The sequence below is a fragment of the Malaclemys terrapin genome, chromosome 1, assembly GCF_027887155.1.
Source record: "Malaclemys terrapin pileata isolate rMalTer1 chromosome 1, rMalTer1.hap1, whole genome shotgun sequence".
In the NCBI taxonomy this organism is placed as follows: Eukaryota; Metazoa; Chordata; order Testudines; family Emydidae; genus Malaclemys; species Malaclemys terrapin.
Window position 1 is genome coordinate 26,458,419 of NC_071505.1, and position 14,374 is coordinate 26,472,792.

Consider the following 14,374-nt stretch of genomic DNA (forward strand, 5'->3'; position numbering starts at 1 on the left):
CCTTCAGAGCTGGGCTCCTGGCCAGCAGCTGCCGCTCTCCAGTTGCCCAGCTCTGAAGACAGCACCACCGCCAGCAGCAGTGCAGAAGTAAGGGTAGCAGTACCACAACCCTACTACAATAACCTTGCAAATCTTCCCCCCATCCGTCCACCCACTCCTTTTTGGGTCAGGACCCCTTCAATTACAACACCATGAAATTTCAGATTTAAATAGCTGAAATCATGAAATTTACTATTTTTAAAAATCCTATAATCATGAAATTGACCAAAATGGACTGTTAATTTGGTAGGGCCCTACATATGAGTATAACTGAGATCAGAATTTGTCCCTACAATTAGAATCTTCTTAAGTTCTGTGGATTTATGAGCAAGAATAGACTTCTGCTGTCACTCCAAGCTGTGTCTGCTCTTCAATGCTAATAAGTCAGTCTTGGTATTTAAACAGATTTTATCCTGAACATCTACAGGGAACAGATCTAATGTGTAAAGAGGTGCCATGTTTACATTCTCTCTGCTGGGAGCTAACAATGTGAAGTGGACTCCTCATCTCCGTAGTACTTTTAGTGTCATAGAATTGTGTGGCAGGATGCATTATCTCTTGACCTGCATAATCTCCTTTAACTATTCTGATGGGTTTATGATCCTTTCAAGTGTAATATAAGCTTTTGAATGCCAAATTGTTAAGAAACTATATTATAGTTTTGGCTTTAATTACGTTGAGCCTGAATGTATGTCTGCTTCAAAACTGAGTATCTCGGTGCATTAATGCAGACACTATGGGCCTGAGTTTCTAACATGAGAGAGACTGAGCCCTCAAAGTTTAATATGTAGTTTAACTATATCTAGTCAGAGGGTCCTTTCTTAATTATTATTAGTAGCAGTGTTACTGTAGCACCTGTGGGCCTCAGTCATGGACCCAGGACCCCATTGTGCTAGGTGTGATACAAACACAGAACAAAGACTATCTCTGCTCCAGAGAACTTAGAACTTAGTCTAAATATAAGGTAGAGACCACAGATGAATGCAATACAAATGGCTGGGGAGTACAAGGAAACAGTGAAACATTATTGGTCATTCATGAAAGGCAATGATCTCAGCATGCCACAGCCTAATTGTTATCCAGTTTTTTGTAGGCATCACGGAAGAGGAGGATAATGAGGTAGCTTTGCAGATGTTTTACAGGGAGCTTCTCCCAAGCATGGGGGGAAGCATGGCAGAAAGCACCAAGGAGCATGTTTGAAAATGTAAGAAGTAGAGACAGGAGATGAGGTAGTTTAAAAATTAGTATTACACCTGGCAATTATAGTCAGTCTGTCTCTTGCCACTGACATCAGGAACTTGGGTTTATCTCCCACCTCAGTCACCTTAACTTCTCTACTGCTTGTGGACTTACTTTCCTTTTATTTAGCTAACATGTCTTTGTGTATGGGCCCTTCACTAGGTTTTTTGCATCATTTTCTCCATGTGAACTGCTTTCTTCCCACAGGTTCAGTTTTGGCACCTTCAGTGATATGAGACTGGTTGATCCCCTAAGGCCAATTTTTGTGGTTTTAAAATTACATTTTGTTTTTAAAATACTTTTTCTCTGCTATGTTGCTGTGCAGAAGACTCATGTAAATGGAACACAATGAAATGGACTGTATGCCAAGTATTATAAATGTACAAAGTAAACAATACCAGATTTTCTCTAATATTTAAAGAAACGTTAGCTTTAACGTATGACAGTAATAAGTAAACATTCAGATGAAAGTTGACCCTGTCTTTAACAACACTGACATTTAAAATTGTCTTTGTTAGGGGTCAGTCAGCATCCCACTAATGTTTTTGGAGGCCCTTCATACCTCTGAACTCTTTCAGGCTGTCTGTAGACAAAACTGTTAACCTTGAAAACATGATCAGAGTGTAATCTTCACCACCAAAGCAGCTAGAAACTTTTTTTTTTTTTTTTTTTTAATGAAGGCTTAGAAACTGGAACATAATTCTGCAGCAAGAAGTGGATGCCACAGAATTACAGAATACACACACAGTTGCTTATGAGAAATGCATGAATTAATTCAGTCTATCTTAGTTAAATGCTGTGGGGTGACGTGGTGAAACAACTCTGTCCAAAATATTTTAATGAAAATACATAGGAGTACAAATATGAAAAGAAAAATATCCCAAACATCAGGAAATGCTTCCTAAAGATATCTATAAACATGAGCAGTAGGCTTCGAGGGAAAATTATGGTGGCCCATTGCTTTAAGGCATTTACCTACATTGGACAAAACACTAAAAAATGTACTATGGAGAGTAATTCTACATTAGCATGGGCATAGTGGACAAGTTGGTCAGATTGGTCTCTTTCTATCGCTAACTTCTGCCATTACCTGTTAGGGGTAAATTTGAAGAAATGGGGACTTTGTACCTCATCACTTCCTTCAGCCAGACTTTTTTTTTAAGTCCCTGAAAGCCAAATTTAAATGACTGATCCATCTCCCACAACTTGAAATACCTACTAAAACTGAATGTATTAGTATCCTACCAGATTTTTACTAACATAGCAATGCAGAGTTAGAATATGCATCTGAAAGTATTCTATAACCTGTTAATTTTCAGTGTTGCATTATGACATTTATTAGTAGTTAGCCTTTTGATTTTTCTAGTCATGTTTGCCAAAATGAGGATTATAAAATATGGGTTATGAGGTCTAGTCTCAAACTGTTGCTGTTTTAGCTGTGGAGAAGTAAATATCTTTAGTGCAATTGAAAACTTTTATTATGGAGAAAAAGAATTTCCTTCATAAACTTCTAGTGAGTGCCATGATTTTACCTTGCCTTTGGCTAGGGTCATGAAACAAGTGACATCCTACAAAGGTAATTTTGCTCTGTAGATTGAATACCAGATATATTAAGAGAGGATGAGATCATCTCTCTTAAATCCTTTCAGATTAAAAGAAGGAAGAGATAAAAGGCAATTAAGTCAGTCTAACTCTAAATTAATGAGGAGAAGACTTGTGGTGGCCAGTTTACGGATTATGTTCTATGTATCTGCCTAAATGTAACTTTTTTTTTTTTTTTTTTTTTTTTAATTTTTGTCAGGATTGATGTAGTGGCAGATTTGTCATCAAATGAAATATAGCAGATTTGCCTTAGCACACATTTTCCATTATGGCTAAAAAGTTCTGAAATATAGACAACCAAAAGGGGTTAATTTTGAACTGTATTCTATGTCAATTCATTATTCATCAAACCACTATGAAAAAATGCAAGTAGTAAGCAAGTTTATATTTATTTTGGTTTTGCCATTTCAATTAGATTTGTACAGAATAAAAGTTTAAAGCTGAACTCTGTATAGCAACTTTAACTATGCTGCAGATAGTGCTGCATAATAATCCTGCACAATCAGAATAGAATTAAGTCTAACTACAATTTCATCACCATAATTGCAAATAATATAATAATAATTAATAAAAAATATATGGAGATATACCTATCCCCTAGAACTGGAAGGGACCCTGAAAGGTCATTGAGTCCAGCCCCCTGCCTTCACTAGCAGGACCAAGTACTGATTTTCCCCCAGATCCCTAGGTGGCCCCCTCAAGGATTGAACTCATAACCATGGGTTTAGCAGGCCAATGCTCAAACCACTGAGCTATCCCTCCCCCATAAAAATAATATATATAAAATGTAAAGCTTTACCTTCAGATACAGTAACTCCTCACTTAACATTGTCCCGGTTAACGCTGTTTCGTTGCTGATCAATTAGAGAACATGCGCATTTAAAGTTGTGCAATCCTCCCTTATAACATTGTTTGGCAGCTGCCTGCTTTGTCCACTGTTTGCAGAAAGAGCAGCCCGTTTGAGCTAGCTGGTGGGGACTTGGAACCAGGGTGGACCAGCAGCCCCCATATCAGCTCCCCACTCCCCTAAGTTCCCTGTGCGGCAGCCGCCCAGCAGGCTGTCAATTGCCGGTCAGTTCAGCTGTCCCTCCCTGTACTGCTCCTGCCCTTTGCCTTGGAGCTGCTCCCGGGATCCTCCTGCTTGCTGTGGGGGGTGGGGAAGAGGTGCTAATGTCAGGGTGTCCCACTTCCCTCTGTTCCTTTATCCCATCTCCACAGAGCGGGGGGACATGACAGGGCTCAGGAGGGAGCTTGCTGGCAGCAGCTGCTATCTCAACTTGTTGATCTACTTAAAAAGGCAGTGTACTCTCTCTCTCTCTCTCTCTCTGTACACACACAGAGAGAGAGAGAGTCTGCCATGCTGTGTTTCCTCCCTCCATTCGTGCTGCCTTGTAGAGTGTGAGGCTACATTAACAATGTGTTAACCCTTCAGGGCTCAGCCGAGTGCTAGTTCATCATTTAGCAGGAAGGCATTTCCTGGGAAATATCCCACCCTCTGACTCCACCACCTCAACCAAGCTTCACAATCATAATTGCTGTGTACAGTATTAAATTGTTTGTTTAAAACGAATACTGTGGGAGGGTTAGCTCAGTGGTTTGAATATTGGCCTGCTAAACCCAGCGTTGTGAGTTTAATACTTGAGCAGGCCATTTAGGGATGAGGGGCAAAAATCTGTCAGGGACAGTACTTGGTTCTGCTGTGAAGGCAGGGGACTGGACTCAATCACTTTTTAAGGTCCCTTCCAGTTCTATGAGATAGGTATATCTCCATATAATGTGTGTGTGTGTATGTATATGTAGTCTTTTGTCTGGCAAAAAAAATTTCCCTGGATCCTAACCTAACCCCCCCCCCACACACACACATTTACATTAATTCTTATGGGGAAATTGGAATTGCTTAATATCGTTTTGTTTAAAGTAGCATTTTTTCAGGGGCATAACTACAACGTGAAGCGAGGAGTTACTGTCTTAGTAAAACAGGTGCAGAGCTGGAGCTTTATTTTGCCCCTTTGTTTCACTATTAGGAGCAGCATAGTTATTTGTAAGTGTCCCCTTTCTTTAACATAAAATGCATTTCTCTATTGTGCCCAGTTTTTACTGGAGCAAGATTAATGTTAGTAGTAATAAAAATACCTTGCCATAGGTATGTATGGCCCTTCACAGAAAACGAAAAGACAGGTCCCTGACTCAGAGCTTTTAATCGAAGCATCTGATCCTGTAACTTGTGTATTTACATAAATGGAGCTCTCTGTGGGTGCAAGAGGTCTGTCCATGCACAAGGATCAAGACCTGAATTACTCATGCATTCATACTGAAAATCTAGTTTCTCTGTAGGAAATGTTGGTATATTAACCTAAGGGAACCTATTTTGACATATATATTATTTTAAATTAAAAATAAAAATAAAATACTGCTTTTGCATATGTAATGTTGAAAAACTTATTTGTATTGTTCCTGATAAGTAATGTTTATTTTCCTCTGGCCATCAGTTTTGCAGTATTTCCATTGAGAAATTGACATGGAGCAACATACAAATAACAGCCAGAGTGCTATTTTTTTACATTTCTAGTGTAACTGATTACTGGTAAATGCTTATTTTTAGTATGCTATTGGTTCTAGTCCAAAACCAGAAACCTTACTTTATGCGTGTGATGGGGCTGGTAAGAATTCTCATGATACTAACAGTCATTGTCTCTGAGCTTTGGCTGAATCTGACCTGCACATGAACACATTATGTATATCATTGTATGGGTTTTTTAAAGCACCTTTTAAAAATCAAAACGTGTGCATTTTGTATATGAAACTGATGTTTGATATCTGATAAATCCTTATTATATCCTTCAGACAAGAGAAGAACGAAAAATGGAAGCTATTCTGCAAGCTTTTGCCAGACTAGAAAAAAGAGAAAAAAGAAGAGAACAGGCTTTGGAAAGAATCAGCACAGCTAAAACGGAGGTTAAATCAGAATGCAAGGAAGCACAGATTATCAGTGACACAGAGTTTATTCAGGTAGCTATCTGTAACTTAAAACAAGTATTAAATATTACCTTCTTAAAAATTAAATTTGGAATTCAAAATACATTTTTAGTCTAAAACTTTTGAAATCTTAATTCCATATTTTGTTTTTTGGATTTGACTTCAAATTTTACTAAAATTTGAACAGAGTTTTGACATGACATGGTATATTTTTTAATCTTTCAAGAATAGATAAATTAGTATAACCGTAGTTGAAGAACAGCAGTTAAATTAAGAGTTTTATATACACACAAGGGTTACATGGAGACTGCATTGGCTAGTATTTAGAGTTCAAGACGGAGTCAGACTGCACTCTAATCCTAACTCCAAGAGTTTTGTATGGCTTAGTTTGTTATGTCTGATACACGTGGTGATCTTCAAAGAGAAAGTACTAAAATATATTAAATATTATGCATGCCATTGTAATTGCTTAGATTTTAAGTAATCACTTTTGTCAGGTATATGTAAAATAAAAATTCAATAAATTATAACTGTGCTGTTTATAACAGCCATGATTAAAAGCATTAATCACCATTGGGAAATACTTTCCTTGCTGGATAGTACTGCATTCTCTGTATTAAACATTTTGCCTTTCTTTACTATGCAGATACTGTAACAGAGACAAGGAAAAGTCCAAAATATTCACAGTTAACGTATTTAAGAGCATTATTTATGTAGCACCAAGGGTGTGCTGGGGCATTGCAGACAAACAAGGGAACAAGGTCCTTGCCCTGAAAGAGATTTATGAGATAAATAGATTCACTATAGACCAATGTAGTTAGAAACTACAATCAAAGTTCAGCAGAGGAATTACCAAGTCAATTAGACCAGTTGTTTTTCCACTCCAGATTCCTGTTCGACAGTGCCTGATATTTCATATAAACATACAGGAATCCCCATGCACATGTTTGTGTCTTGAGAGGGTATTGGCATTAAATATTTCCATTTTAAAGCCAGAAACTGTGTTAGTCTTTTAAACCTCTAAGAATGAGGGAAATCAATCTTGTTTTATTTTTAGTCATGTATGTAACTACTTTAGCTGCTATATCTTGCACCAGGAATCAGCAAAAGAGGAAACTGCCACCAAGCCAACCCCTGCCAAAGTTAATAGAGCTAAACAAAGAAAAAGCTTCTCTCGGAGCAGAACACATATTGGACAGCAGCGTAGACGACACAGAACTGTCAGCACGTGTTCAGATATCCAGCCATCTTCTCCAGATGTGGAAGTTGCTTCACAACAGAATGAAGCTGAGAACACTGCACTTGCAGCTGAGCCTGAAACAGAAACTACTATTGCAGAAATAGTTACTGAAACAGAAGCTCCAGCACTTAATAAATGCCCTGCTAAGTATCCTAAAACAAAGAAGGTATGTCTGTCTATAAAAACATCTATAAAAAGAGGAACACTAAGGAAAAATAAAAAATAAAAAAACTTTCTATAAAGATACATACTATACCATGCTATTAACTCCTTGACTTCACTGACATGAACGTCATTATAGATTTTTGGCATGTCACTGTTGGTAATCTAAGGGACTAAAATAATTAATGGAATTCTACAACAATTTGCCTACAGCTGATAAAATACATTCTTCTTCGAATGCTTGCTCATGTCATTTCCGTTCTAGGAGTGCATGTGCCCACATGCACAGTCATCGGAGATTTTTGCCTTAGCAGTATCCATAGGGTCGGCAGTGGCACCCCCTCAAGTTCTGCACTCATGCATCTGTATATCAGGTGACGCCGACGCTACACCCTCTTAATTCCTTCTTATTGCCTGTAGTGGTTAGTGGGAGCGCCTTCCCTTGCATTGCAAGGGATAGCAGTTTTCGTCTATTGTCTTGGAGCCATAGGGCCATGTAAATAGTTTTGTTCATAGTAGTTAGTGTTAAGTAGTTAAATGTAGTTAATAGTTAGCAGTTAAGGTCCCAGCGGGGACTTCACTCCAGGCGGGGTATGCCCCAGTCTCCCGGGTTTAAGCCCTGTGCGGACTGCCACAGGCCTATGCCTCTAAGTGACTCCCCATAGCAGCTGCCTCAAGTGCTTAGGGGAGTCACACATTAGAGACAAGTGCCAAATTTGTAAGAACTTTTGGCCCCACACACAGAAGGAGCGGGATGTTCGACTTCGGGCTCTCCTTATGGAGTCCATCTGGCCTCCGTGCAGCCCCACCAGGATTTGCTGAGTACGTTGGCCTCAGTGCGCAGTGCACTCTCCGCACCAGGCTCTGCCTGGCACCATTCCCAATTCCCCCAAAAGAAGTCTAAAACCCTGGCACTGAGTAAAAAGGACCATGGGCCATCAGACAAAGGACCTGCTTCAGGCTGCCCAGCCACTCTGGAGCCGCATGCTCACACCCCTCCAGCTGGGGCTCTTAGTCCCGTGAAATGTCCACCACCAACTCCCGGGAGTGGCCTGGGTAACAAAACCCTGGCAGCACTGACGCCTTCACAGGCTCTCCTGGCGCCAAGGGAACATAAGCCTATGCCGCCAACGCAGCATGTGCCCCAGGAACTGGCAAAGGCTCCCCACGAGGGCAAGCCAGCCGCTAAGACTCCTCGGGGCAGTGGAGTGCCGCCAATCCCCCGAGACGAAGCAGTGCTCTCCACCTCCATGCTGCAGGTCACCAGAACCGCAGCCTGGACGTTGTGGGGCTCCTCAGTCACCAACGTGGATTGTCTAGAGCAAGATGCCGGTCGCTGTATTACCGATGCCACTCACCCTCCTGCAGATAATCTTATATGTGCAGGTCCTGGTCGTCCGAATTATGGAAGTTCTCCCCATTGTGTCTCCAGTTTCCCCAGCACCGGTCCCCTTGATACCGGCACCCATCATCTCGCTGCGGACACTGGTCCCTGTCAACAGTCCCACCGTGGTCACTAGAAGGGGATTCCTCTGGCACAGAAGCCCAGTTCAGCCCCTCACCTAGGCTGCACCAGCGCAAATAGGCACTTGAGGCTGCATCAACATTGACTGCACCAACTTAGCAGCATGGCCAGTGGCAGGTGGCGTGGCCTTATTGGGGCACATGGGGAATGCCGGTTATGGCGATGCCCCCTTCTTCCACTCATTGGCCACCACCTCAGAGCAGCAGCTGGTGCCACTGATGGCACGCGCATTGGTTGGAGCAGAGGGAATAGTGCCCACCCCTAAGCCTCCTTCCCCCACGGGGGAAGATGACCCGGAACCTCCCCTGGCACTGCAATCATCCTCCTGATCCTTGGATGAGGCGGTTGTGGACCCTTGAGGGCAAGCCCACCAGACGATTTCAAAGAACATCAGGCCCTGCTGCGTTGGGTGGCCAAGAACTTGGGCCTGGAGGCAGAGGAAACGGCTGAGCAGATGGACGCCTTTAACGTCCTGTCAGCCTCCACCCCTGCCCGTCTTGACCTACTGGTGCATGACGGTGTCCTTAAGATTGCCAAGGGTCTCTGGTAAACTCTGTCCTTCCTCCCTCCCACTTCAAAGAGGGCTGAAAAGCATTTTGTCCCAGCCAAGGGGTTCGAGTACCTCTGTACCCACCCTCCCTAGGCTCGCTGGTGGTCTCTGTGGCTAATGAAAGAGACAAACAGGGGCATACGAGTTTGACTCCCAAAAATAAAGAGGCCAAACAGTTGGATCTGTTTGGGAGAAAGATTTATTCGATGGCCAGTTTGCGGTTCTGGGTGGCGAACCATCAGGCCCTCTTGGGCTGTTACAAATTTAACTTCTGGGACTCCCTTCATAAGTCCCTTCCACAGGAGTTGACCCAAGAATTTAGCACCCTGGTGGTGGAGGGCACTGCGGCTGCCAGGTGCTCCCTCCAGTTGGCGTGGGATGCGGTGGACTCGGCAGCCAGGGTGGTTGCGTTGGCAGTGGTGATTAGGCACATCTCCTGGCTTCAGACTGCAGGTCTCTTCCAGGAAATGCAAACCTCCATCCAAGACCTCCCGTTTGATGTGAACAGTCTCTTTTCAGATCAGATTGATGCAAGGCTGCATGGGCTGAAGGACACCAGGGCCACCTTCGCTTGCTGGGAATGCACACACCGCAGTCTGCGAGGAAGCAGATCTGGCCACCCCTGTCGCCTAAGCCTTGGCAGTCTTGCCAGGGGCCTGGAAGAAGAAGGGACAGAGATGCTGGTTTCAGCCGCTGTCACCCCTCTTTCTCCCACTCACCTGTGCAGCCTGGTCTGGCAAAACACTGCGGGGGCCGGATGTGCTCGTTTTGATGGTGTGGTCGAGAGCGATGCCCCAGTCACCGTCCAGGATCCATCCCGCTCTTTCCTCAAGCGCCTGCATTCCTTCCGTTCGGCCTGGTCCCAAGTCACCTCGCACCGTTTGGTGCTGTACGTAGTGTCTCACGGTTACACCCTGTAATTTTCGGTGTAACTGAGACCTTCTGGAGCTGTGACACCTCAACAAGGCTTTCAAAAGTTGAGGTTCTGCAGGGTCTCCCTGGCCTCCATGATCCCCTCCCTGGAACTGGGAGACGGATACGCTGCCCTCGACTTGAAGGACATCTATTTCCACATCTCCATATTCCAAGGTCATGGGTGTTTCCTCCGGTTTATAGTGGGTGAACGCCATTTCCAATTTACAGTGCTCCCCTTTGGTGTCTCATCAGCCACAAGAGATTTTACCAAATATGTGGGGCTGTTGGCCGCTTAGCTCAGACGTCGAGGGGTCCAGGTCTTCCCATATGTCGACAACTGGCTCATCATAGGCAGGTCCCGGAACCAAGTGCAGAGACGCCTCGAACTGGTGCGTTCAGTTGCCACGACCTGGGCCTGTTGATAAACGAGAAAAATCCACCTTAAGGCCGGTCCAATTCATAGAGTTCACTGGAGTGGTTCTTGACTCCATGGAAGCCCAGAACCTTCCTCCCGGAGGTGCGTTTTCAGGCCATGTCTGATCTGATATCCCATGTGAGGAGCTGCCCACTCACCACAGCTCACACCTGTCTGCGGTTGTTAGGCCACATGGCTGCTGGTATCTATGTGGTCAGTCTTGCTCGGCTCCACCTCCATCCTCTGCAAGCATGTCTGTTGTCAGTCTACACCCCTAACGGACACGATCTAGACTGGGTGGTCAGGGTGCCAGATCAAATCCTGTCGTCCCTGGATTGTTGCTTGGACGTTGGGTCGATGTTGCAGGGAGTCCCTTTTGTGACCCTGTCCCCGTTGTTGACCCAGGTCTCTGATGCTTCAGACCGGGGCTGGAGAGCCCACCTGGGTGAGCTGAGCACCCAGGGCTGATGGGTGTGGGACAATCTGGCCCTCCACATCGTCAGGGAGCTCAGAGCGGTTCGCCTAGCCTGCCAGGCCTTCTTGCCCCACCTGAGGGGCAAGGTCGTGCAAGTCCTCACGGACAGTACCGCCGTGATGTAGTACATCAACAGACAGGGCGCAGCCAGGTCATCAGCCCTCTGCCAAAAAGCTCTCAACCTTTGGCACTTCTGTGTGCGGCATGCCATTCATCTGGTAGCCGCGCACCTGCCTGGCACCAAGAATGTGATAGCATATCACCTTGGCAGAACCTTCTCCTCTCGCTACAAGTGGTCACTCCATCTGGAGGCAGCCAGTGTGATCTTCTGAAAGTGGGGAACTCCCCAGGTGGATTTGTTCGCCTCCTGCCAGAACAGAAAACACCATGTGTTCTGTTCGCTCAAGGGGGTGGTTCCCTGTCAGATGCTTTCCTACTTCTGTGGTCGGGGCCCTGATGTACGCCTTCCCACCAGTGTCGTTGATCCACAGAGTCCTAGTGAAAATCAAGCGGGACAGGGCGAGGGTTATCCTGATAGCTCCTGAGTGGCGTCGCCAGCACTGGTTCGGCATGCTGCTAGATCTTTCAGTAGCTGAGCCGCTGCAACTCCCTCTGTGGCCGGACCTGCTGTCTTAGTATCACAGCAGTCTCCTGCACCAGAACCTGGAGGCGCTGTACTTGACAGTGTGGCTGCTGCGTGGCTAACTGCGGATGAGTGGGCATACTCGACCCAAATGCAACTGAACTTTTTAGGTAGCAGAAAGCCCTCCACCAGAGCGACCTATCAGGCAAAGTGGAAAAGGTTTATGTTCTGGGCCTTGGATCAGTGTGTCTGGGTCGAACAGGCCTTCCTGCAGGTGATCCTGGACTATCTCCTGCACCTCAAGCTCCAGTGCTTGTCACTGTTGTCAGTCAAGGTCCACCTGGTTGCTATTTCGGCTTTCCAGCCTCCATCCCAAGGCAGGTCAATCTTCGCTCATGACCTGAAGGCCCGATTTCTGAAAGGTCTGGAGCGTCTTTACCTTCACGTCTGGGATCTGGTCCCTCCCTGGGATTTGAACCTTGTGCTGTCGAGGCTCATGGGACCTCCATGTGAGCCTCTGGCTTCCTGTTCTCTTCTCCTTCTCTCCTGAAAGGTGGCATTCCTGATGGCAATTACATCCACCCGCAGAGTGTCTGAACTCAGGGCGCTTATGTCAGAGCCGCTCTATATGGTGTTCTACAAGGATAAGGTCCAGTTGCAGCCGCAGCCAGCATTCCTGCTCAAGATAGTTTCCCAGTTTCATACCAGCAAGGACATTTTCTTATCGGTCTTCTTTCCGAAGCCCCATAGTTCTAAAGAGGCGTGCAGGTTATACGCCCTGGATGTCTGGAGGGCGCTGGCCTTTTATATCGACAGGACACGGTCTTTCCATAAGTCAACACAACTGTTCGTTGCTGTGGCAGACAGGAAGAAAGGTCGTCCAGTGTCTGCTCAGAGGATTTAGTCCTGGATCACAGCCTGCATCCGATACTAATACGAGTTCCCGAGTGTGCTTCCACTGATGATAGTCAAGGCGCACTCTACTAGAGCGCAAGAGTCATCAGTGGTCTTCTTGGCTCGGGTGCTGATCCAAGAGATCTGTAGAGCTGCTACCTGGTCGTCTGTCCACACGTTTACATCCCATTATGTGCTGACCCAGCAGACCTGGGATGATGCTGGCTTCAGCAGAACAGTGCTGCAAGCTGCCAAACTGTGAATTCCAAGCCCACCTCCATTGACACTGCTTGTGAGTCACTTAGAATGGAATTGACATGAGCAAGCACTCGAAGAAGAAAAAATGGTTACCTACCTTTTGTAATTGTTCTTCGAGATGTGTTGCTCATGTCCATTCGATTATCTGCCCTCTTGCCCCTCTGTTGGAGTCGCTGGTAAGAAGGAACCAAGAGGGCGTAGAGTTGGAGATGCCTGATATTCCAACGCATGAGCGCGGCACTCAAGGGGGCGCCGCTGCTGACCCTGCGGATACCGCTAAGGCAAAAATCTCTGACTACTGTGCACGTGGGTGCATGCACACCTTGAATGGAATGGACATGAGCAACACATCATGAGAACACATCTTATGAAAGGTAGGTAACCATTTTTTCTTTGCATTTACAAAATTTCTGAAGTACATTTTCCAGAATAATTCTGGAGTTCATGTTTGCTAACCACATTTCTTTGCACATGCATCTAAATATTACATATAAGAAATCTGTTAAAAGAAAATTACTTAGATTGCAAAGTCAAGCAATCAAAGTTTAATAAATAAAAAGGAGACTTATTTTATGTTCTACTTTGTTATAAGATTTAACTTGTTTTTAACTTTAACTGTTTGTGCCAGGATGTTTTGATTTATTGGTTGTTTTTTTGTTGTTCTCTTTTGCTGAGAAGGCTGGCTTTCAAGTTGGCTAAATTTAAAAGATCTCAAGAAAAATTAAACACTTGAAAATATTAGGAATACTGTTCAAAGGAACTTCCATTTTTATATAAGCATGTTGCGTATAACCTGTAAAGATATCCTACAGCACTAATTAAAATAGCTTTCAAAATATCTTGCACTGTGAAAGATAAGAATTCTCTAAACAACTTGTGCAGCATGTTCAAAATTTAAAGAAAATATTCTTTATAATTAAGCCCCTTCGTTTTCAGTTTAAACCAATCTTTACTGAAAAATTCCCGGGTTTTACAGAAAGTGTTCAGTTTTTTTCGGATTTTCACCCTACTTTTGTATCATTCAAATATATAAAAATAACTTGTTTTATTAGGAAAATACAATACATTGAGATATATGTATTACAGTAATACATTAGTCTGTGTATATATATGCAAAGCTGCCTGTTGAAATAAGGCTATCCATTAATCTAGAAGATACATACCATAAACAAACAGGCACGCACCCAAGCTCTGAAGTGCATGGGCCTCTGAATGTACTGATGAATCTCACACCCACCACATATACATTTCAAGCTGTTAGCAGATAACAGTTTAAAGATTTGACACACTAAAATGGAAAGAAAATGAAAATCTGAATCCGAATACATTTGAGAACAAGGAAGTATTCGAAAGTGTTTTGTTTTTTTTAAGGGAGAAAAGGATGAAGTTGAGTTTATGCGCTGCAAATGGTGTGGCCCAATTATTAAATGCAAATATTTATAGGCTAATAGTTGGAAGTCTACAACAGTAAACTGTTTATTCAAATGAAAAGTTTTATTTG

General features: G+C 43.9%; 1 protein-coding gene across 3 annotated transcripts in view; it reads left to right on the top strand.

Moving 5' to 3' along the window:
* The window catches only part of KMT2E (lysine methyltransferase 2E (inactive)), a 112,451-nt gene that overhangs the window by 68,959 nt on the left and 29,118 nt on the right, over positions 1-14,374 (top strand). For all 3 annotated transcript variants that reach the window (XM_054018082.1, XM_054018098.1, XM_054018090.1), the window contains 2 exons: positions 5,725-5,889; positions 6,954-7,262. In XM_054018082.1, the coding sequence (XP_053874057.1) occupies positions 5,725-5,889; positions 6,954-7,262 (474 nt within the window). The remainder of the gene's footprint in view (positions 1-5,724; positions 5,890-6,953; positions 7,263-14,374) is intronic.